Source organism: Mycteria americana, chromosome 1, assembly GCF_035582795.1.
Source record: "Mycteria americana isolate JAX WOST 10 ecotype Jacksonville Zoo and Gardens chromosome 1, USCA_MyAme_1.0, whole genome shotgun sequence".
Lineage (NCBI taxonomy): Eukaryota > Metazoa > Chordata > Aves > Ciconiiformes > Ciconiidae > Mycteria > Mycteria americana.
In genome coordinates this window covers 118501518-118524672 of record NC_134365.1, presented here as the reverse complement: position 1 = coordinate 118524672, position 23155 = coordinate 118501518, and the positions used below count along the sequence as shown (strand labels likewise).

Here is a 23155-nt window from a genome sequence, read left to right as displayed (position 1 = left end):
CATATGGATGCAGCTAGACCAGCAACAAGAAAAGTGGGTTATTGGTATGGCTTTTGGGGCAGACTGGCTGTGTCCACTTTAAGAGGACCTTTTCCTTTCACTTCAGTAGAAAATCATGCACCTATTTGCATGTTTAACTAATGTAAAATTTCGAGGTAGACAAAGCCTTGCTGCAGCTGTACAAATGTTAATTAACTAAATGGTGTGGCTCATGTGCTGCACCGTCACAGCTTTAATGGTGATGACTCTTACTGCCTGACTTGGATGGGATTGCAATGTAGTGGATGAATGGCATCCACCCCGGCTGATGGCGTTTCTTGGAAGAAATGAGTGGCTCAAAATATACGTGAGTTTTATCCAGTGACCTCTTCAGACGATGCTGTGCTCTGGCATAGTTCAGGGCTTCAGTGCAGCATTGGTCATCTTGCGTTTGGCTCCCTCCTGCTCTCTAAAATGGCCAGCACACACGATTTTCTCGTAAGCAAATCTCCCTGCAAAGCCAGGTGTGAAAATGGAGGCGTCGGCAGTCACCTCCACGCCTGATGCAGTGCCCATATCAAAGCAGGCAGAAGCCCTGTCATTGACCGCCGGGATGGTAGATCAAGCCGCTGCCTGCGGGGAAGGTTGCTCTTTTAAGATGCTATCAGGGCGCAGGCTGCAGAGCGGGTTGCAGGCAGGCGTGAGCTCACCCTGCCCCTGCCCCAGGGCGGGCAGGCGGTGGTGGGGTGTCCCCAGCCCCCCGGGGAGCCCAGGGTGGCTGAGCATGGGCTTCCTGCCCCGCCAGTGCAGCTAAGGCAGCTCCTGGCCTGCACCCAATGGCTGGAGGCCCCAGACTGGATAAATTCATGTCCCTCTACCACAGGTTGTGGTTTCTGCTGGCCTGGGGCAGGCTGGAAAGCGTCCCTTTGGGTCTCCTCTGCAAGGGGAGGACGTTCGGAGTCACTGTTGGAAGCGACACGAATACCCGGCTGCGGATGGGGGTTCTCTCCCAACCCTGGGCTTTAGTCGATGACATGTACTTTGTCAGCATAGGTCTGCTTGACTGGCATGGCCTGATGCTGTATGAAACGCAGCACGTGTACGAGAGCTTCGGCACAGGAGACCACATGAAGATACACCGTGGTGGCAGGAGGAGGCTGCCAGGTTGCCTGGCTCCTTTTTCTGCTAGTATGGTTTTTCCACATAGAATTTCTTCCCCACTGGCTTTGCTGTAAATGGCTCAAGTGTTCCATGGACTGTCAGAGAGACTTATCACAGACTTCTCCCTCCGGACGTGGGGTGTGCATTCTGTGGGTTTATGTCTCCTCTATATGTTTTTGTTTAATTGGTATGCAAGGCGGTCTTCAGTTTGTGTCTAGGGATAGTAAACTAATCTGACCAGAAACTAATCTAGGACTCCTCTGTATCATTTCTGAACCATTAAAGCCAATTCTGCTTCCCTTTAATTTCTGGGGTGTTTGTACGTGTGTGCATGTAAGAGAGAAAACTAGTGAAAACAGTCAGTAAACAGTGAGCAAAGCGTGCCAAATGCTTATCAAAAAAGAAAAAAAGGGGAGAGGGCAAGGATCTCCTACATTCAGCTCTTTTTATTTTGGCCCTTGATAGATTTAAAATTCTTTATTTAATTAACTATGTATTTGTCCGGATTACAGATGTTATTCCATTTCAGATACTTGATTTCATATAAGGATAATTTGGTCTTTGAATTGGACTTATTTGAACGTAGTGCTATGTTGAGTGCAGCAATAGATCTGTCTTTTTTTTTTCTTCTTATTATTGGTAGCTCTTTTTTATTCATGGGCTGATCTAGACTTTCAAAAACATTCACTGTTCTCTGAGTATTTGCTGAAGGGTTTGCTAGGTCAGTGTGTGATCTTTTCCACAGGTCACTCGGTGTACATTACTCATCATCTGTGCTGTGTGATCAGTCAGCTGAGTCCCGGTGTATCATCATCTTGGCTTGAACTGCATAAGCGAGGCTTTAAAAAACATAATAAATAGGCAATAATGACGTTCTTGCATGACTTTTCAGATGAGCCGTTGTTTTTAGTACAACCTAGGAAACTTTGGTAATTTGCTTGTATAAAATGAAAAGGCCAATATATAAAAGCATATAATAATGGGATTTCAAAAGTGACAATGAGGAGAATTTACCTGCTGTATTTGTGAGTCACTTTGGGGTTTTTCATTAGCTTTAGTCAACAGTTTACGAACTTTGAAAGTAACTTCTGAATGACATCCTTTGTGTTTATCATAATTCTAATGTGTTTTGATTACACACTGCATTAACCTCTGCTTAAATCAAGCTTATTAATCGTGCTGAGAAAAGGTCGTTAATGTCTCCCAGACCAAATGCCGTATCCTCAGCTAATTATAGCTAATTCATTAAAATGGTGTGACCTGTTTCCCCTGGGATGTGATCCAGCGTGCAACTCTTGGCTTCTTTTAGCCTTATAAAGCCAGTGTATCCTGAGCCATTTTGAATTTAGAGGACATACAGATTTTTTTTATATTAACCTTGCTTGAAATTTACCACATCATACTTACTCACTAAATTATGAAGATGCTAAAAAACCCAAAACAAACAGAAAAAACTTTCCCGTTACATTTTTCTCCATTAGCAGAACATTTATTTTCCTCCTTGTGATTTTAAATGCCCTTTGTATACAAAGGTACGCTCTGAGTCTTCTGCTGTAATAGTGTTTGCTTATTTCTGCAATAGCATGGGAGGGAGCAGAACTGCCAGATAAGCAGAACCAAAGAGGCTGCTTAGAGTACTAGCACTGCCCTTGACATCCTGGTCAGTGGTTAAATGAACACTTATCCCTGGGGAAGAGGAGGAGGTTCAGGTTCTTGTTCAGGTTAGGAGATCATGGGCCTCTTGTGAAAGACGGTGCTGGGGCATTTTTCTTCCTATGAGTGTTAGGCCATTCTCTACGTATAGATGATGTGAGCCATTGCTTTTCTCTTCTAAAGCCTCTTCTCCGTTTCTTGCAGACACACCAGCTGGATCACTCTGCTCACTACCTGCGTCTTAAATTCCTGATTGAAAACCAGATCCAATTTTATGTACCAAAGCCAGAAGAGGATATCTATGAACTGGTAATGCTACCTCCTGAGCAATATTAAATGACACTTGGTAGGACACTATTAATTAGTGTTTATCTGACATTTGTAATATGCAGAGTTAACTTGCAATTATAGTGCTTTGCAGACCATAGCAAATTGGCCTACAGTAAAGTAATCTCTCCAAATATTTCATCTTGAGGAGAGCTGGTGTTTAGCTTATGTTTGTGCATGCGTGTATCTATGTGGAAGAGAGAGAGGAGGAACAGCCACAGGTAATGTGTGAAAGTCACTGTAACATACATTTAAGCTTAACTTCTCTCAAGGTTGCCTTTTCCTGTTGTTCATATTGTCCTTGGTGGTTTTAAAGACATAGTGTTGAGGCCTGAGTATTTCTTGTTCGGATGACTTTGCCTGATTTTTAAAGAGGGGGGAAAGGCGCAACTAGTTGGTTTTTTTTGGTTTGTTTTTTGTTTGTTTTTTTCCTAAATGGGAAGGTAAATGTTGAGGTTAAAAAGCTCTGGAGTTATGTATGAGAATATACTTTCCTAATTGCTTCAGTTGGATGTTTTCATATCATTCATCTCAAAAGCAGACTTCAAAGGAATTTTGAAGTGAGAGATTAAAAAAAAGACCAAACAAAATTAGTGTCGTGCTTTAACTCTATGATTTTACACATGCACGCTGTAAAGCTTTTTAAAGTCCTTTTCATTGGTGGCAGATTTATTTATAAAAAGTAAAACTTTGCCAGTTATAGATGCTTTTATTCATTTAGTAAAGAAGTTCTGGGATTTGCCATTAACACTGTCAACAAAAAAAAAGAGTGAGAAAGTGCTAGTGGAGTACTAAGACTGGGAAGTGAAATATAGTTGGGAAAAATTAAAACTCAGAGGAGACAGATTTTAGCTTTCATAGCCTGGAAGGACTTTGGTGACTTGTCTTATGTTGAGAGGATGTAGGATTGACATAGTTATCAGTTATTGCTTATTCTGAAAAAATGAAATTAAACCAAAACTCTACAGTCAGTGGGACTATGTACATGCTGAAAGATTATAATATAGATAGGTGCTGCAGGGCTATATCTAATGTAGTAACATTAAAACAACATGCATTTGTATGTTTGCTTGTGTGTGTGCTTGTTTCATGAGAAAATTTGAGTTACTTTATTTAAGTGTTGAATTAAATTATTCTGGTGCAATATGATAAAACTAATGCCTCTATTTTTGTCGTCTCCTGAATAGATGTTTATAATATTGTCTAATGTTGATGTCACCTTGCTAGAGCTATCTTCCGTCTACTAAAATGCTTTTACGGACATACTTTACTTAGGATGATACTCCTTTTTCTTGCAGAATGTATCAGATATATTTAAATAAGAAACAGAGATTAAATATCCATACTCCATTCCTCTCCAAAACATTAATGGTGATGCTTTGTGTACTGACACAGTCTTTCAAAAATTCACAAACTCAGTTTATTATGTGTTAAAAATGTTACTAAGGGCTCAGGGCAGAGTATTTAACATTAGGTGCTGTACCAGGCAGTTACGCTTTTAAGCACCTTTTATTGTAAACTAAGTGTTGGAGTGTTTTGGCAGAAGCCTGACGTGCCAGACTCTTTACTTTGGGTAAGATGGCACTTTTAGATGGAAGCAGGAGACTGGAGGCCTCCCTGAAAATCCTGCAGGTAGGATGAGGCTGGGGTGAAGGCATTGGGGCTGCTGGAAAAGGTAGTCCTGGGAAAGGGTGCTGGGACAAGACCAAAACTGGTAGAGGAAAAAAGGGCAAGGAAGAGAAAATCTTGAGGGGGGAAAAAAGGAAGGAAAAAAAATAGTCCCAAAACTGCTATGAGAAACACTATGAGGGACTGGAGTGGCTCACAGGGGCAATGCTGCTTCTGTCAGGAAGAAATCCTGTCCCTGGGCCCTCCTTGGTGCCTAGGAACACCCCTGGGGTGCTCCCGCTATCGCTATCAAACCCCAGAGCCCTGGGTCCCACGCCGGGTCCCACGAGCCCGTGGTGCCCGCAAGGCCGGCAGCTTCATAGCGTGAGCCACCATAGCCCAAATATGCTGCCTGCCTTTGGTGTGGGGGCAGCAGGTCCACGGGGCACGGAAATGCAAGCAGCACCTCAGGGCTGCTGTCGCACTCACGCTCTGGTTTGGTGCAGTCTGAGCATCCCAGTTATTTGCCTCCTGTTCAACAGAGGTTCTTGCCTGAAAACAGCACTTTAGGATGCAGGCAGCAAGTGGCTCCCGTATCCCTGCAAGAGCTTGTCAGCCGTCCTCCTTGGTTCTGGTCCTGCACGCTCGGTTTCGATGACTGCAGGGATCAGACACAAGTTTTGTGCAGAAAATACTGCTATTTTCGCTCCTTTTTTTCTTTCTCCTCTTTTTAAAACCCATACTGAAATCTAGCTGAGATTTTTGTAAATGTCATTTGACTCTTTTTCAGGTTCTGAGCAATACATTCCTATATATGAAAACTGCATTTTAAAAATATTGCCAGCATGACATCCTCATTTAATTTACGATACATTTTATTTTACTATATACAACCATTTAAATGGGTGTATAACTGTTCTGTAATACCTAATATTTGCAGTTAAACAGATGTATAAGTGCTGATATAAGCAGGAGATAAAATTATATTTTTAAGGAAACCCTTTACTAATGAGTTACTCTTCTTTTTTAAAGAAATGGTTTAAATACTTCAGTCCAAACACTGATGTCACTTAGTTTCAAAATGTTAATTATTGTGAATTGCTTTTTTACACGCTCATACCAGCACGTAAACAATATTAATATTTACGTGTGGGCTCTCATTCACCCGTGGGTATGATTTTTTCCGAAGATGAAAAGACGGTTTGTTACTTAAGTCCTAGCCTGTGCTATGGACAAACCACCTTCAAACCTGTGCTGACCCAGAGGTTTCCAGTATGTCAAGGCTGTCTTACAAAGAGTAAGTCAAGGCTGACTCCCAAAGATGTCAGCTCAGAGCCTCTAAATATCTGACTTTGTCCGGAAAAGCAGGATTTCCCTGCCTCAGGTGAGGTGGCAGGACCCAATACAAGTGTCTTTGTTCAGAGCTCGGGGCAGGACTCGGGTACAATAGCAAGCCACACAGGACAGCAGAATGTAAGTGGTTTAAAAACACAAGATGTGTGAGCAGTGGCGGAGGGGTGTAGCCCTGCTGAGGGGTTGCTTGGCTCCTGAAAGGCAGAGTGAATTACACCTACGTGCGTAGGCTTCTGGGTTATTACCTAGGTGTGAATTTGTGCTGGTCTCCCAGGAAGGATGTTAATGACCGTTTCAAAGACTTGGTGGCTTTTCTTGGTACAAATAAACATAAATGTGTTAAAGATGAAATTTCATGCTAAGAAATCTGGTAGTCTTCTAACAATTAAGAAATGTATTTAAGAAACAAAATCCCTCCTTGTGATTTTAATACTATCGAGTAATTTAATTCCTGCAATGTCTTAATCTAAAGAATATAAAAATGTTAAATGATGACTACCCATAAAATACAAAAACAGGAATAGGAGCTCTCCTAGCTCTCCTAAAATACAAAAACAAGAAGGAGCTCCTCCTTCTTGTGCACTCAAAATGATACTGACTGAGTGAAATAGATCCTTGCTTTCATGATGGTGGTAATAAAACACTGCTGCCTCCTCTTTAACTCTGTTCCTAACAGTAAAGCTTAGTGACACTATGAATACATCTCATGCATGTGGAGAAAAATTATTTGATAAATAATGACAACAGTCCATTTCTTCTGCCTGTAATTAAAAAAAAAAAATCATCTGTTCAGAATGATTACAATTGATGTCCACCCACAAAAACATATTTTTGTGGTTTTTTTTTTCTATTCAGCTGTACAAAGAAATCGAAATCTGTCAGAAAATTACACAGCACATTCAAATAGAGAAGTCTGATGCATCCTCTGATATTTATGGTGAGTTTCTCCTTGATTTGTTTTTACTTTTCTACCAAGTAAATTCTAGTGTGTGCAGGTTCTTGCTTGCTATTCATTGATGTACCTGACAGGCTTGTTGAACACAATAAGAAAAGCGCAGCTGATTCCTGTGCCATCCTCAGAAAGCTCGCTCCCCTGCCCTGAAGCAGGACGGTTTTACTTGTAGTGAACTGAACGCTGTGTTTCCTGGTTCTTGAGCTGTAGGATGTGCAGCTCTTTGATGAGAACTACGGTGGCAGAAAGGACAAATGTTTTCTTGTTCTTGTAGTTTCTCAAAACACCACCTATGGAGTTTGTGCAACTGAGCGCCAGCAGAAAACAGCATCCTCTGCCAGTTGTCACATCTTACATGAATGCCTGCATTGCGGCGTTCACAGGGGCCCTGCAGTGGGGCTTGGGAGAGGGCTGCTGCTGTGGCTCGCCACGGCTAGCAGGCTCTCCCCCTCCTCACCCCTTCCACCAAGTGTGATGGCAGAGATGCTGCCAGGAGCATTGCTGTGGGTACGAGGCGTCTCAAGGTCTGTGGCCGGGCAGGTGTCCCAGGAGAGGCTGCTTGGCCTCTTTCCCCGCCTGCCGTGGGCGCGCAAGGTGGGTCCCTGTCTTGCACCCCCGTTCCCGAGGCTGGGGGAGCCTGGTCCTGGTGCACGCCTGGCCCTCGAGGATGTCCTCTGGACTCCTGGAGCCAGAATCTGACACATGGTACAGATCTGTGTGTAAAATCTAAAACAGGGGAAGTCCTCCCTGTGTAATCTCAGCAAAATCCCCAATCTTTACATGGGGTCGTCGTATTTCTTAGCTTTCAGAGTATTTCGAATTACAGACCTCCAGCTGGGTGAGTTTGCCCTTTGGTCTGGCAATTACAGTTCTGTTATTTAATTTTATTATTTTTTGTTATTTATTAAATTTTAAAGTTATTTGTGCAACCTACCCTGTGGGAAGCCGATCTGCATCTTTTTACTGTTTATCTAAATATTCTGTTTTAATGACTAGAATAATTCTGAATCCCCAAACTGCTTACTATACAGCTGCAGGCCATTTGAATATTGAGCTCTGCTACAAAGCAGTGGTACTGACTGCAATTTGAATATTGAAGGCCTAGGAGAGTAATATTAACCAGCACAGTGATGGCCCTAGGTTCAATTATGCTGTGCCTGAAAGCACTGTAAGAGTTAGGGGTATCGTGGCATTTCCTGTTTATTTCTTTTTCTTCTCTTTTTTTAAGTGATAGATGGGAAAGATGGTGAAATGCACTGTCATGTCCTGTGAAATGACATCAGCTGTGTGAGACATGGGATGTTATCTGTTCAGTGGCTCCGACCCTGCAGGGAGTGAATGCTAAATACACCCCATAAAAGCTGACTTTGCTCTCCTTGAAAGAAAATGGCAAAACTTACTCTGACTCTAAATGGCAGCAGAATTTCTGTAGTCTGTATGTGTCTCAGAGAAACAGTACTATGTGTTCATACAGTGACAAGTGTGTGCTGAAATACATATGTGCGGGGGAGCAGAGGTGAAGTGTTGATCCTGTTGTGGTGCTGGGGAAGGCTAGGGTTCCTCCTGAGATCCTTTTCCATCCTGTATGTTAGGTTGATTTGAGTTTTTAGTTCTTTTAGTCTCTTTACAGAATTAGCGTTGCCAATACATACTTTTACAATCCAGAGAGAAAGCTACAGCACATTCACGAGCTATGGCAACATGAAGATCAGAGCTTTAACATTTTGGCATAGAATCTTTTTAACAGGGTTGCTTAAGGGTTCTTGCTACTGGTTTTGTTTTGAAAAAAACCTAAATCAATAACATGACTGCACAGTCTCCAAGGATCTAAGCACCTGCATAAGTCTGTGAGCGGGGCTGCCTTTGAGGTTGGTTCTCAGTCAGCTGGGCAGCGCTGGAGGCTCAGCCCCTCACAGAGACTTCAACAAGTGCTGGGAACAGGGTCAGGAGCCAGTACTGAAACTGAATGTCTAGAGTGCTAAGGGACTTTTTATTCTCATGATTACTTGTTTTTTCTGTGCAGCTTTGTTCAAGCTTCATACTTCTCGCCCATTTTAAAAACATATGTCCAAATTCCCTGTGCCTTGATTCCTCCAGAAGAACTGGAAAAGTCTTCATTTTGAAAATGGATGAGATTATGAAAATCATTAGTGACATTACCTGTTGCTGTTGCTAGTATTCCAGCTATAGCAATAATAATACTTGTAAATCACCTTGAATTTTCAAGATCCTTCACAAGCAGCTATTCAGTAATCCCAACAATGTAGACTTAGTGCTGTTATCTCCATTTAACAGACATAGTATCAAAGATAGGGAGGTGAAACGCTTTCACTAAGGGTGCAATTAGACAGGCCAGTTCAGCTCACTAGCCTGGCAGAAAGGTAAGATAATAAAAGAAGTGAATAGCTGTCTGCTGGCTTTGCAAGCTGTTTTAGGCCAGCTGAGAGATCCTGGTGCTGGGGAGGGGGCAGAGCTGCCCCTTCAGCCGTTACCAGGCCTTTGGAGCAGCTTGGCCGTCGTGCCTGAGCACACCACGAGTTCAAGTGACGTAAAGAGGACAGAGCAGAGCGTTTCAGGGAAAACTCACCTGGGAAGATTGCATAGTGTTTCTACTCCCACCAGCGTGCCTGTGGTAAGAGGCACTCCTGGAGTGCCTGGCCGGTGTGTCGGACCTTGCCAGCGTTAGATCTGTCAATGTGATGCTGTTGCTGATGCCTGGGCACATACGTTCTTGCCTCTTTCACTGGTACCAGCCTCTTTGCAAAGGTTGTGTGGGCAGGAATCAGGGCGCACCAGCAGTAAGAACCTATTGCTTCCAGCTCCTGTATGTACCGGGAACATACTGGCATTTTTCTTAGCTACTGTGTGTCTCAGGGGGCTGAGGGAATTTTCTGGAGGTGGATTTGTTCAGGTATTGTGCTGGTTCAGTGAGGCCATGTGCACTCATAGATACAGACTTTTTGTTCTCCTGTCATCAAAACTTTGCAGTGAAGAAGAGGCTCTGTCTGGGTCACCACCCATTTCTTCACACCTGTTTTTCAGAGTCCATGCACAGTTTGATAATAATCTTTTTGGCAGTGATGCCAGCTTATGCAATCGCTGTCACTTCCACCCACTCCTGCCCTTCCTCTCATGCAGTGCTAGTACACGTGTTTGTGTGGAGCACCTGCAGAATTCAGCCAGATGGAAACTGTACATTCGTACTAGAGGTGTGTATATACGAACTACACATACGTGTTTATGCATATATGCATATATGCAAGTGTGTATATATATATATATGCAAGTATATATATACCTATATCTATATATATATCTCTATAGACACACACACACACACACACACACACTCACTCTTAGGTATTTCCCATCTGGATGAGTTCCCTGCTCTGCTTTACTGCATGGCAGTGAAAGCACTGGTACTGGCACTGCAGTGGAACAGGAATGCTGCTTCAAATTGTTTACCGGATCCAGCCACATCACAACTGTGGAAATAAAACAGTTTATCCGTACTTGGGGTTTAGTCACATGCCCTGTCTGTGGAGGGGTTATGTGTATTTGTGAGATGACCGTTTCAAGGCTGTTGCCAATTGCCCATCTCTCATCTCTTAAAGGTGATGACAACACATGTAATTGCTCTTTACACCTGTTCCGCTCTCTGGATTTTTTTTTTTAATGAAAGCCGAATTAAAAAGCAACTACACTTGTCCTTAGCCCTGACAGATTGGAGGAGACAGAGGTCTTCTCATGGAGCAGAATGGGAGCTTGGGACTGCTTGGGCGTGTTAATCTCTTCACAGTTAGCCACAGCAAGAACTTGAGATGCAGCTCAGCCTTGTTTTAACTGTATGGTAGTTGGCTGCAAAACAACATTTCAGTTGCAAAAGGGTGATGGTATTAGTAACTGATAATTTGTGCTGACTCAAACTGCAATCTTGGGCATGCTCCACTGTGCTTCTGGTTAAGGGTTTTCCAGGTAGGCTTTGCAGTGATGACAACCAATAACTACTATTTTTTTACAGCTGCTCTTTTGTTTAGTTAAGAGTTTTTCTCTCTGCCAAAGTTGGTGTGATGAGTGAGCTTCACAAATTTCATTTTATTCAGGCTGAGGAGCTCGCATACGGATTCCAAGTAGCTCAGTAAGTCACGAAGGGCCATATGCTCCTCACTTCTAGGCTGCCACATTTTCCTCCTCCTTTCTTTTTTTTAAATGGTGGATGAAAAAATAACTTCTCATCCATAAGCACCAACTTGAAGGGAGTCCTAAAGTTGGAATAGGCTCCCAGCACATCTGCTTCCTCTTGGCTGGTGGCTGATTCCATGTCAAACAAGCGTCTCCCCCCAGAGGTTTGTAAATGTTTTTCTAGTCAGAAAAAGAGAGACCAAATGGTTGCCTGCACCCATTTAGGGAGTAATGAAGTTTCAGAAAGGCAAATGTTCTGCTTTAGGTAACTCTCAACAGTAAATAAATAAACTCTATTTAACTAACCACATTGTATTTCCTTTGCACGTTGTTATCTTACACAGTGTCAAACACAAATGGCAGGAAAATCACCAAAACCAAATGTAACAGTACCATTTGCACTGTTTAAATTAAGGCTGTGTCAGTACTTCCATTATAAGGCTGGTCTATGGGTCTCTAATGTAGCTATAAAATGAGCTGAGACTTAGCAAATAACAGGTTGTGCCAGGAGCAGCTGAGAATAGAAAGGGGGAGAAGGGGAAGCGGCATTTTTACAAACTCGTCCAGTCCAGAAATTGAAAAAAGTAAAAGTTGGCATTCTGCTTTAGCAGGCGCTGTTATTCCTTGTCTGAGTTCAGGATGGCATGTCAGCCATAGCTCTCCGTTTCCTGGCTTTTGTCAGTTTGGGTCACAAACGACATCTCTGTGCAGCTTTTGTCTGCAAACAGCAAAACTTCTTGAAGTGACCTTTTGTGGCAAGAGAATTGGAAGTCTGTTCCAACGTTTTGCAGCTGTAGTATCCTCAAATAAAGCCATAGATGATTTATGTATGAATTCAGAAATTCAGTTCAGGTTTTTGTTAAAGCCACTTTGATTTTTTTAACTTTCCCTTTACGTTTGTAAAGGTTTATGGGAAAGGAGAAGGGAGGAATTCCCGACTGCTCGCTGCAGGGACAGCACAGCCTTACCTGTAGTGCGTGCAGTTGTCAGGACACACTGGAAGTGGTTGGCTTTTTCTAACTGTCTCGTTGGGTACCTCCCTAGGTTTCTCTCTGTCCTCTGTGGAAGAAGAAGGGATTCGTCGGCTGTACGTGAACGGCGTCAAAGAGACAGGCCTGGCTTTCAAGAAAGGTAAAAGACTTTTTAAAGTGTTTTTGTTACTGTTTGTTTAATCCTGGTATAGACCTGGTATGTTGGGATAGGAGCTTTACGAACGCACCAAACCAGGGTCCCAGTCCAAAAGAGACCGTGGTCTTTTGGGAAGAACCTTAGGCTGTTCTGCTCTTGGGATCAGCTGTGCTATATAGGCAACCTCTTAATTTTGAGTTGCTGTGTATGTAGCAGGGTCAGCATGTCCCTTGCAGCTAGAAAGAGGAGCAGGGCCCCTCTCAAGTCAGTCACTGCAAGATGAACAGGTACAGTAGAGGTCATCATAGTGCTCTCTGCAGCTGGGATTACTCCCTCTAGTTTTGCAGGAAGCATGACAGCACTTGGACCAGAAGCCAGCAGAGATAACTAGGCTGCTGGGCTCGTCCCAGGGCAGAGCAGGATATGGTTTAAATGCAGCTTGCCGAAGCTGAGGTCGACCCTGACACTGCCATGCCCTTACTGCTTTTCCCATTCATTGCCCTTTCTGATGTGCTGGCACAGCTGCTCATGCAGTCACGGGATGGGCTGGTCAGGGAGCCGGGCAGCTGAAACCTAACCAGATTTTAAAGTATAACATGGGGAGCATGTAGAGTGAGAAGACTCTCATCTCGTCATAACCTATCAGTATATGCAGAGTCTTCAGAAACACCTGCAGAGTTTTATTGGTGAGTGGTTACATGGTCATACAGCACTTATTCAACAGTTTGCTGTTGCTGAAAGCAATCGGGGCTGGTCTCCCCCAAACTGCTCTAGCCCTTTGCCTTGTGCTGACTCTGGCACTCTTAGCTGAGCCGATTCAGCTCCCCGTCTTGATAGAAAACTGCTGCGGCAGAACTGCGTGGCTGGTTTTCTGACCCGCTGGCAAATGGAGTTGGCTTGTGTTGCAGTGAAGCAAGTGGCAGAAGTGGCACAGTGGAGGGACAGGACTGTGCAGACGGGAACTGCAAAGGAAGAAACAGGGGGCAGAGGAGGGGGAACAGTTCTGACTGCAGGGAGCCTCGAGTTTCACTCAGCTGTAACCTCTAACCCTAACTTAAGAAAAACCCTAGGTGGTTCTGGAGGATGCTGCATATGTCTATTGAGCTTGAAAAGACCATCTTTCTCTCCTCACCCCACCTCAGCCCCATATGATTCCCTGGCTGACAGGATGGGGATTCTGCCAGAAGCCCCGAAAGGGAGCTGGGGGGTGGCTCTCTGCCAGCCTGCACCAGGGAAATAAAACTCTGCGGGCTTCTTGTGGGGAGCAAAGAGAATATTGGGGATGGGGGAGTTCAGAAGAGCTTCCTTATTTTGCTTTTAGAAAATGTTTGAGCAACAATTTAAATGAATGCATGAACACAGACTGCCTCCTGTGGGGCTGAAACGCTAAAACACACTTTCAGTGATATATTGCTCTTCATAATTGATATAAAAAGCCACTTCTGTATGCACAGTATTTGGCAGGATATTATGACAAGATACCCATACTTAGCAGAAAGCAGGGAGGAAAACTCTCTCTTCCTCCCATTATTTACATTCAAGTTTGCATTTGACTGCGCTTCCTATAGCTAACCAGTAGAGATACAGTATTGCATTTTCAATCTTTTCTCCAATTAGATAACTTAAACTTTATTTTCTCCTTATAATTTTTATGATTTATCTTTTTTTTTTTTCTGTTGGTCTGCGTTAACTAGACCATTGTTGGAATTTGAGGTGCTTGATTGTACTGAGATAGACACGATGCTTTATCCCAAATGATTCAAAACAAGGATTACAAAGAGTAAATGAAGCCCCAGAAACGATGTTTATGGTTGCAGGCATATTAATGCTACTATTATGACATGGCATCACTAAGTAGAATAAATGAAATAATGTGAAATGCTTGACTTGCTTTGTTTTGTCCTTGTTTCAAATATGATTTTATGGTCCATTTACTTTGTAGCTATTCTATCTGGTTCATTTTATTCTCTCCGAAACTGCATGCCTCACTACAGTTTCTGGGCACAATTACATGCATTTAGAAAGATCTCAATTTTCCTAAAGAAGACTGAAGCTCTGTAGCCTCTTCCCTTCCATGTTTCTTTCTTGAATGCGGGTAGGTAATCTGTTTCCTGGAGGATGCAGCTGAGCTCTGCTCGCAGCTCAGGCTCATTGAGTCAGGCCTTTCACCTGGGCTTAAGGGTGGCAAGACGCGTCCTCTGCACGACCGCCCAGCCAGAGGACTGCACGGCACGAGGGCAGGTCACCCCCACAGAGGGAGCAGCTCTTTCGACCCTGTAAATTCCAGCTTTCGTCCCTGTAAATGCCAGGACAGTGACTGGGATGCCACGGCGGTCCCGTTGGTGGGTTGGTGGCCATTGCAGAGTATGCTTTCCCACCGGCCGTGCCCAGCTGGCCGGCTCCTGGGGGGATGCCTGTGGGGGGACCACCAGCATCACCCTCAAGTGGAGAAAAAACCCCCGACAGTCGGGGCTGTCAGCACCCACGTGCCCTGGTGTGCCACCGCCTGCCTGACCCTAAAGGTTATTTGGGAGTAAACCCTGGTCCAGCTTGCTGTTGTCAGTCGGAGAGCGGGCCCAGCTGGCTGAGGGGAAGGTCAGGTTTCCTGCAGCACCTCAGAGGACTTCACGTCGCCTGTTGGCATCGCTGTGTTGCCCCCAAAGCAAGTGGGAGTCAGCTGTTTCCTCTGCAATTCCCCTTTTCCCTTGGGTGCTGGTGCTATAAATAGCTCCTGAAATTCGATTGGGAAAAAACCACGACTAACTTACCGAGCGCTAAAATTTGACTTTTGAAGATCTACGTGCTAGGCCGTGATTCAGACAGGGCCAGAGAGGAGGCTATCTGAAGTCCTACACCATACACCCCGACTGAGCAGGAAACGTTTTCTCTCCTCCTAAGGTGTATGGGTAGGTGACCACTTCAAATAAAAGCCTTCACTTATATGGAAAGTTAAAAGCAAGAATCAAGCCAGCCCAGCTACTCTGTCCTTCCCCAGTGTTGCGTGCAGCACCTCAGAAGTCTGACTCTGTCCTTCAGTATATATTTATTTACGAGCAATGCGTTGTGTAGGGTGGCTTGCTGTACAGTGGCTGTTCCCTTGCAGAGTGACGTGAAGAAAAAGGGGATATCTTGTTGCTGGTACGTTGTGAGGGACTTCCTGGGCACCACGCTCTTAGGGGATGGTACTGGAGTACCAGCCTGACAACAGATCTCGCAAAAGTCCATCAAATTTCAATATCATTTGCAGTCATAAATGTTTACTTTATGTCTAGACGTAACACTGTCTGGCACTTCATAAACACCCGGCTGAGCTCCTTGATGTCTGTGGGTAACAGAAAAGTTACTGTACAAGTCTTACCTGTTCCTTTCTGTGTTGCAGGCCTGAAAGCTGGCGATGAAATTGTGGAGATCAACAAGAAAGCTGCTGAGGATCTGGACTCAGCTTTGCTGAAAGATGCCCTTGTTCAGCCTTCGCTGTGTCTTACCGTGCGCACCTATCCTGAGATAGAGGAAGGGCAGAAACTAATGCAGCCACCACCACGTCGCTTGGAAAACCTGTCTGACTTGAGTGACAGCACACTGACATTTGCTGGGAGCAACCAAGGTATTGGGTTCAATGTAGAAATTACCCGGAGGAGGATTCGTGCTTACAATGTGCTGGTGTAATCCCATTGATCCCTGCATGTAACTTCCATGGTGGAAGTGAGAGGAATTACAGTCTGAATGCGCTGGGCAGATAATACGTGGGAGCTCTGGAAGCTGTAAGGTATAATCTGCGGTAGCAATGAAGGATGACTGTGTACATGGTTAGGCTGTGAAACGTGTGGCATCGCCAAATGCATGTCACATCATCTAGCTGTGCCTACAGTGAGTCGCAGAACTAATTGCTCCTGCCTGGGCTGCTCAGGAGGTGCCTTTACCTCTGGATTTGCCCACAGGATATACGTATGGCAGGGAAGGAAGAGGGAAGCATTTGCCCTCTCTGGGATTAGCCAGGAGCACAGGAGCCCAGTGTGTTTGATGAGACACATAAATAACTCACAAGGACAGTTCAAAACACCTAAAGGTAGGGGTTGATATTACAGCCAAACGTATCTAACTGGTCCCACAGCACACTGTGGTGGGAAGAGGCATTCCTGCCCACCACGCTGGTTCAGTTCAGAGAACTGAACTGGCAGAAGATCAATCTCTAGCAAATGTGAACTGTTTGCCACTAGTTTAGCTTCCTGAACTGGCTGAGGACAAGCACCTGTGCTGGGATAAGAGAAATGACTGGAGAAGAGCAGGATCGCCTCCTTGGTAGTTGCTAGCCATTACCTCTGTAAGACAAGAGTGTTGGGAACTGCACTGGGATAGCAGGAAAGCTCCTTCACCATGTGTCCTCTTACTTGTCTGCTTAGTCAAGTCTTACTTGCCAGCTTCTAAATGCCCCCCATACTCGAAAACAGAAGAGGGTACTGGAGATACCTGCTTGCTTTAGTTTTTTGGAATAATTTAAAATACATGAGAAATGAATGGAATGGCCAAAAAGAAGTAGTTTCTAGATAATCAAAACTATTCTCAGCTGAGGTAAATTTTGACTTCCAATCAAAAGTAAATGGTGTCTGAATATGTCAAAATACTTTGTTTTCTCCCCAAAGTAAACGTTTCAGAAATGTCAAAATAATTGTTTTAGTAACTATGAAACGGTTTTGTTTTGGGCATTTGGAATAAAACGCTGGAGCAGGAGGGGGGCTGTTAATGCACTTCACCGGGGTTAAAGTCAGCCTTCTCCCAGGACACGTCTGTCTGATTGCTGCAGTCACTCGGTGTAGGGGCTTCTGGGATGAGTCTTGGTGCAAACTGGAGCTAACCCAGGAGTGGGGTGAGTGCATTAGCATGATGCTGAGCTGGAGCAAGTGAGCCTCAGTGAAAGACAGCTTGCTTGGGCTCAGGACCAAGCTGACTCATCTCTGCCTGCAAAGGGTCAGGGAGGTACAGCCTGACTCTGAATGTTTCTGGATGCTGCTCTGGTTTTGCTTAAAATATTTACTGAAAGTGATCTAGCAAAAATGTCATTGTTCAGGTGATGGGAACATGTAGTGAGGAAAGGGAAAGCTGGACCCCTAGTCTGACTGTGGGGAGTGTGGTATTCATAGCAAGTGGAATAGTGTGAACAAGAAAGCTTAAAAACAGCTTATTGCAAATACCTCTGAGGGGACTGGTAAAAGCAACCTCATGTAACATGTGGGATAAACCCCCAAAGGCAGTTAAAATTAAACATTTTCAGAAGGACATTGTCCCCTTTTAATTTTCATTGAACTTTTTCCAGTCAGGCTTTTCTGCTGAAAAATCAAGCTCATCTTGTACATTTTAATAGCTGGCCACAAGATGCCCCCATTTCCTACGTAACACCAGCTCTTCGCAAGCCCTATCCTTTTGTCCTTGCTTGTACTTTTTCACTGAAACCCCAAGCGCTGAGTCCTCATACCTCCACTTTTCGCTGAAGTGGGTGTCTGCCCTGGGTGCAAAGAATTGGGAACTGGGACTTTTGTATTTACGCAATGTGGTGATTTCTAAGGCAGAGCAGTCACATTTTGTAACACAGGGTCTCACCAGCTGGTCTCAACAAGCAGTTTCTCTGCTGCTGTCAGTTCTCTGCATCATTATTTTGAGGGTCATCGAGGGGTCCTTTTCCTTGCTGAGGGTGAGATAGTGCACGGTTCGCCAAATGTGTCTGAAGAGCCTAGCATTTGCCTTTTAACGTTGTCCAGTAATAACGCTGTGTGCACCGTGTGAAATGAAGACATAGGACGTGGCTGATGGACATGTCACGGCAAAATCAGACCTCCCGCCTCTGCCGCTTTGTAGACACGACTTCCTTTGTGCTGCTCTCAAGTCACGCCTGTCCTCCTTTGTGAGCTTCTCCAGAGCTGGGGTTTTGTGGTTATCGCAGTGGCGTGGAACGGCTGCTTGTTCTTCCATGTCCTGCAGAGAGCACGTGAACTGTCTGGTGGGCCAAAGCGCCTGCTTCTTAAATAGCTCCCCAGGACCGGGGATAAGCTTTAGGGCTTCCTTTTCCTTCAGATTTCTCTCGGTATGGCTGCCCTTCACTTTTGGTGTGCTGTACTCAACTCCTTTGCTCTCTCTTTCAGACGACAGGCGACACAGAAGCTAGAGCTCTCTTGACATTTGCTTTCCTTCAAAACGCAGCAAATGTTGAGGTGGGAATCGCTTTCATTCCTCCTCAAAGGGGGAGGAATACTTCTTTAACCAACAGAAGCAACACAATAGCTCATCAGCAGATGCGCAGGTGTCTCTGGCAGCTTCTGAAAGCTCCTGTAGTTGCTATATGAAATATGCCTCTGAAGAATGATGTTAAGATGGTGTTTAAAGCTAAAGAACGCCGATGCTCTAATTTGGGATGACTTAGCCTGAGGTGGGAGTGAAATCAAGGATCTGCACCCAAGTGTGCGATTGGGAGGCAAGTGTTTTGATCTTCCCCATCAATTGCTCTCTATTTAGGTGTTTGTAGAACACAATGTTTTACTGAAGCCTTTCTTCTTCTGGCCCTGTGCTTTTTCAGGGATTCATTACCTAAAATGGGATCCACGTGAAATTTTAAAAAGGGGTACGTGCTTTTATTTGGGAGATTGTGGCTGTATCTTAGATTTTTGGTCTCAGCTCCACAGCTTCTTGTAGAGAGCAGTCAAGTATGAAATACCCACTGACCCAATTATTTGTGTCCTTGTTGATTACTGGCAGTTTGGCTGGCTAGGCAAATCAGCTCAGTGATTTCTGTTATATGCTTTATTTATAGCATGCAGATTTTTTCTTCGGTCCTGAAGTAGTATAGCCCCCCTTTCAGCAGGGGGGTGAAACATTTCTGGGCCAGAATGCCAGCAGGTATAAATCACCTGTAGGCACTTCCATTCTCCAGAAATTCAGGGTCTGGTTGACTGATCATGCTGATGTCCTATCATTATCTTGTTCACTAGCAATTCTTCATCAGCTATGAAGGCAGCAAAGAGTAGATTTTTTGTGTGAGGCAAATCACATTGTGTGTTTTCAACAGAAAGATGCTGTGTTACTTTTTTTTTTAAGGAAGCTTTCCTAACACCTTATTACTCAGTGGGAGGCCTTCCAGGAGCAAAACGAGGCTGTGTTTTTGGGAGTCAACCTCCCTGAAGTGACTACCAGTGCTCCTGTTAAATACTACATCTCTTACAGCTGTTTCATTACCTTTTATATACTGAGGTTGAGGCTAGAGCTGCAAATTAGCTCTGTGGCAGCAGTTACTTAATTGCGTTTACTTAACAGGTTATCTTGAAATGGCCTTGGATTTTATATCTCTAATTGATGTGAAAAATATCATCTTGGGTATGATATATACTTTCCCCTAGGAATTCGCGCTGCGTCAGGCTTGCAGAGCCACAAGTTTTGTTCCTTTCATCTATTGCTGTTTTTCCTGGCTTTCAGTCTTCTCTCCTGCTGACGCAGTCTGCATAAATCTGGTTGAGGAGGACTAGCTCTCATTCTGTCTGGAGCCCCACAGCATGTTTTCCTTATTGCCTAAAAGGATCAGTGAGAGCTCTCTCCCCTCCCCATGAGGAGTGTTTTGTATCCCCATTCTGCTCCACTCAATCCAGGGAATGAGAGGCTGAAAGCTGGAAACACCGCATTGCATCTCCCCAAAATCATAAAGGAGATATTTTGTTATTAGAACGGGATTTGGGAATGGGAGTAGTCTCCATATTTGTTGTGGTCTCCCCACAATTCACTACCTTTTTTTACACTGGGGTAGAGTTTCTGAGGTTTAGGCTTTGCATGCTCCTGTATTTTGGAGACCTCTAGCATGAGGATATGAGGACTCTGCAGGGATAACTGCGAGCCATATAAATCACTGTGCAGAACATATAAATGATAAAAAAGAAAGGATACCCTTGTTTTGAATGGGTGTATTAATCTTCTAGATATGAAGCAGCTAGGCATTTTTAAGGAGTCTATTATTTTGTTATTCAGAAAGCAGGCAAACCAGAGGCTGAAGTTAACACACGCTCTAAAGATTATGGTATAAAACTGAAACAAACTTTCATTGCACTATAAGAATGGCCACTAATTTTCATTCCATCCTCGTCCTGTCACAGGTCCCCTTAGGCTAGGTAATTGGGATTTCAGAACAAGCTGAGACTAACAGTAACCTTAATTTCTTCAGGGTTATTTTCCTGAGGGAGACAACTAATTTCATACCTTTTGTAGCATGTTAAAAAATATTGTTATCATTCAGTGCTTGATTTAACAATTCCAGGGGCATTTACTGCAGCAGCAGTCTGAGGGTCTTGCATGTAATTAATTGGAGACATGCAGAACTGTCGTTCACGAGATCTATCTTCTAACAGCTTAAAAGCCAAAGCTGAAGGATGTTGCCTCAGTCAGAATTGCATTCAGAGGTCTCATTCCTAGCTTTTCTAAAGTCTGCCTGAGCTGCTGTTGAAATAAGCAGCGTGGCTATTAGCACGTTAGTTTTTGCATTGCGGCTTTGGGTTTCTGGCCCTTTCCATTTTAGCTGCAGTAAGCAGACCTGCTCCCTTACCCGCGGATTTCTAATCTTAATATTCTTGCTGTGTTGCCGCTCCCCCTGCCGGCTCCGCGACCCGAGGCTGCAGCTTGGTACTTGCACAAGGAAAGGCTGGTTTTTCGGATCTCAGTGTCCCTGCTTTCCAAGCTCACTGAGCACATGCTTCATTTTTAGGTCTATGAAAATTCCTGTTTATTCCAAACAGGCTACTCAAGTGTATTGCACGTGTTTGATGAGGCTCCTGACCTGGGGAGGGTGAAAAGTGGCCGCGGTACAGTGGGTATAGGGAAATTTTAATTGAATCTGCATTTCTCCCAAGAAGAGTGAATGAATTGAATGTCATTCAGCGTAGGTTTTTCTATATTTGCGCAATTTATTACCTAGTTGAAATGGAAAGGGTAGCAATAGAGTTCTGTCAAAAGGGAAAGAGATTTATGGGGCTTGTTCTGTAGCTCTCCAAGAAAGGCAGAATTCCCCAATTTGTTCCTATACTGTTCTTTGGTCACGCAGTTGACTGTAATTGTGGTAGCTGCAGCTTGGTTTTACAGGTCTTTGGAGAGGTTATCAATCCTGTGGGACTTCCCAACGGGACAGAATACCCCAGTGTAAAAATTATATTTTCTTCTTTTATGTTTCAGTGTTTCAAAGCTAACCAGAATTCTTCTAAAAAAGAAAAAAATGCATGCTTACCTTTTTAATTGTAGATTTATAGGTGAAATTTTGTCTCAAATAAAAATTTAATCTGAGAGACAGTTCCCTAGCAATTTGTATTAAAATTGTTCCGTTTGTGACAGAGTCTCTTCTGAAAGGTACTCCGTTGTCATAACGGTGCTGTTCACCAACAGCATTTAGAAATTACACTTTCTGTTATAGGAAGCTGCCGTTGAACTGTCAAAGTAAGTGATACTCTTTTCTTTTACGATGACAGTCAAACGAGCTGCTGAAAGCACTTGGCCACTGAAGCCTCGGCAGGACATCTTGCAGGAGCACAGACACCTGAGTGTCTCGGCTGGGCTTCAGCCGGGGTAGTCGTGTTCTGCCTGCTCCATATTTCTTCTGTCGTTTCAACTTGGATGGGGGTCACTGCTTATTTCTCGCTGAAAGTGATTAAGCAATCGCTATGTTTGACTTCCAGTATCGCTGAGCTTCATCAGTGAAGGAACTATGGAGGAGAACGACGCACCTTTAGCAGGGAGCGAGCGGTGGCAGGCAGGCAGGGAAGGACACCAGGCTGAGCTCCTCGGCCTCTGACACTTGCCACCCGGCTGCAGCAGCAGTCCCAGATCTCTGCCTCAGTCGCACGGCAAGGTGTTGTGTGGGGCGCTGAGATGTGTAAAACGACCTGCTTAAGAAACTGAGGCACCTTAAAATTACATACCATAGTTTTCAGCCATCCGAGCCTGTTGTTGCTTCTGGCCCACAGCGTGTAACATGCTGGCAGATGGCTGTCCTTGCCAGCACTTCCCTGTTGCAGCCACAGAGGGGACTAAATTCAGTACTGCCAGTTCCACATACTTAGGAATAAGGCATCGAGATGCTAAAATTATGGGCATGGAGGGTTTTCTGATTTGTGTGCTGCTTTTTGTCTTAGTAGGATGTGGACTTCTGAGCTTTGCACCACAGCTGTAACAGAGTTTGGCTAGGAATAGTTATTTCCACTGCATTCTGGCACCAAGAAACAGGCTTTAAGAGCAGTACCAAATATCGTGAAAGTCTCATTAAAATCTTGAGCAACAGCAACCCTGCAAATTGGAAGCAGCAGCCGTGGAAAATTTTAGCCAAGTGTTGGCATGGTGCTTAAGCTTTACGTGATTCTCCAGGCCTTTAAGCCCCAGCACCTTTGCTCCAGTAATATAAGACTTCCTTTTATTTTCTTAGTTCTAGCCATAAGTAGGAGTTATTTAATGGGCATTAGTCATAATGTCATGGATATTACACTGCTGAGGCAGCTTGGGGGCTCGTGTCACCTCCATCTGTGCTGGTGGCCACACGGACTTGACCCCCCTTTCCTGCTGCTTTTTGGATTTCCCTTTCTAATTCCTTAATGTCAAGTGAAGCCCATGTGTTGTTGTCCCTAGCAAATGATAGGGGTTGGGCAGCGTTCAGGTGCTGCAGGAGGAAATGAGCACATTGTCCTCAGAGCTCCTTGCAGAGCTAAATAAAGATTTACAGGGCAAAAATAAAATGATGTAAAGAACCTGACAGAAATGGGACGGTAACTGGAAGGTATTAAAAGACAGGAACGTGCGGCGTTA

At 44.3% G+C, this 23155-nt stretch overlaps 1 protein-coding gene across 13 annotated transcripts in view; it reads left to right on the top strand.

The window, feature by feature from the left end:
* TIAM1 (TIAM Rac1 associated GEF 1) overlaps positions 1-23155 on the top strand; it is a 194372-nt gene that overhangs the window by 143747 nt on the left and 27470 nt on the right. For all 13 annotated transcript variants that reach the window (XR_012777875.1, XM_075517327.1, XM_075517310.1 and 10 more), the window contains 4 exons: positions 2998-3102; positions 6937-7018; positions 12260-12346; positions 15723-15947. Coding sequence is in view for 12 of the 13 variants with exons in the window: in XM_075517327.1 (XP_075373442.1) it covers positions 2998-3102; positions 6937-7018; positions 12260-12346; positions 15723-15947 (499 nt within the window). In the remaining variant the exon portion in view is untranslated. The remainder of the gene's footprint in view (positions 1-2997; positions 3103-6936; positions 7019-12259; positions 12347-15722; positions 15948-23155) is intronic.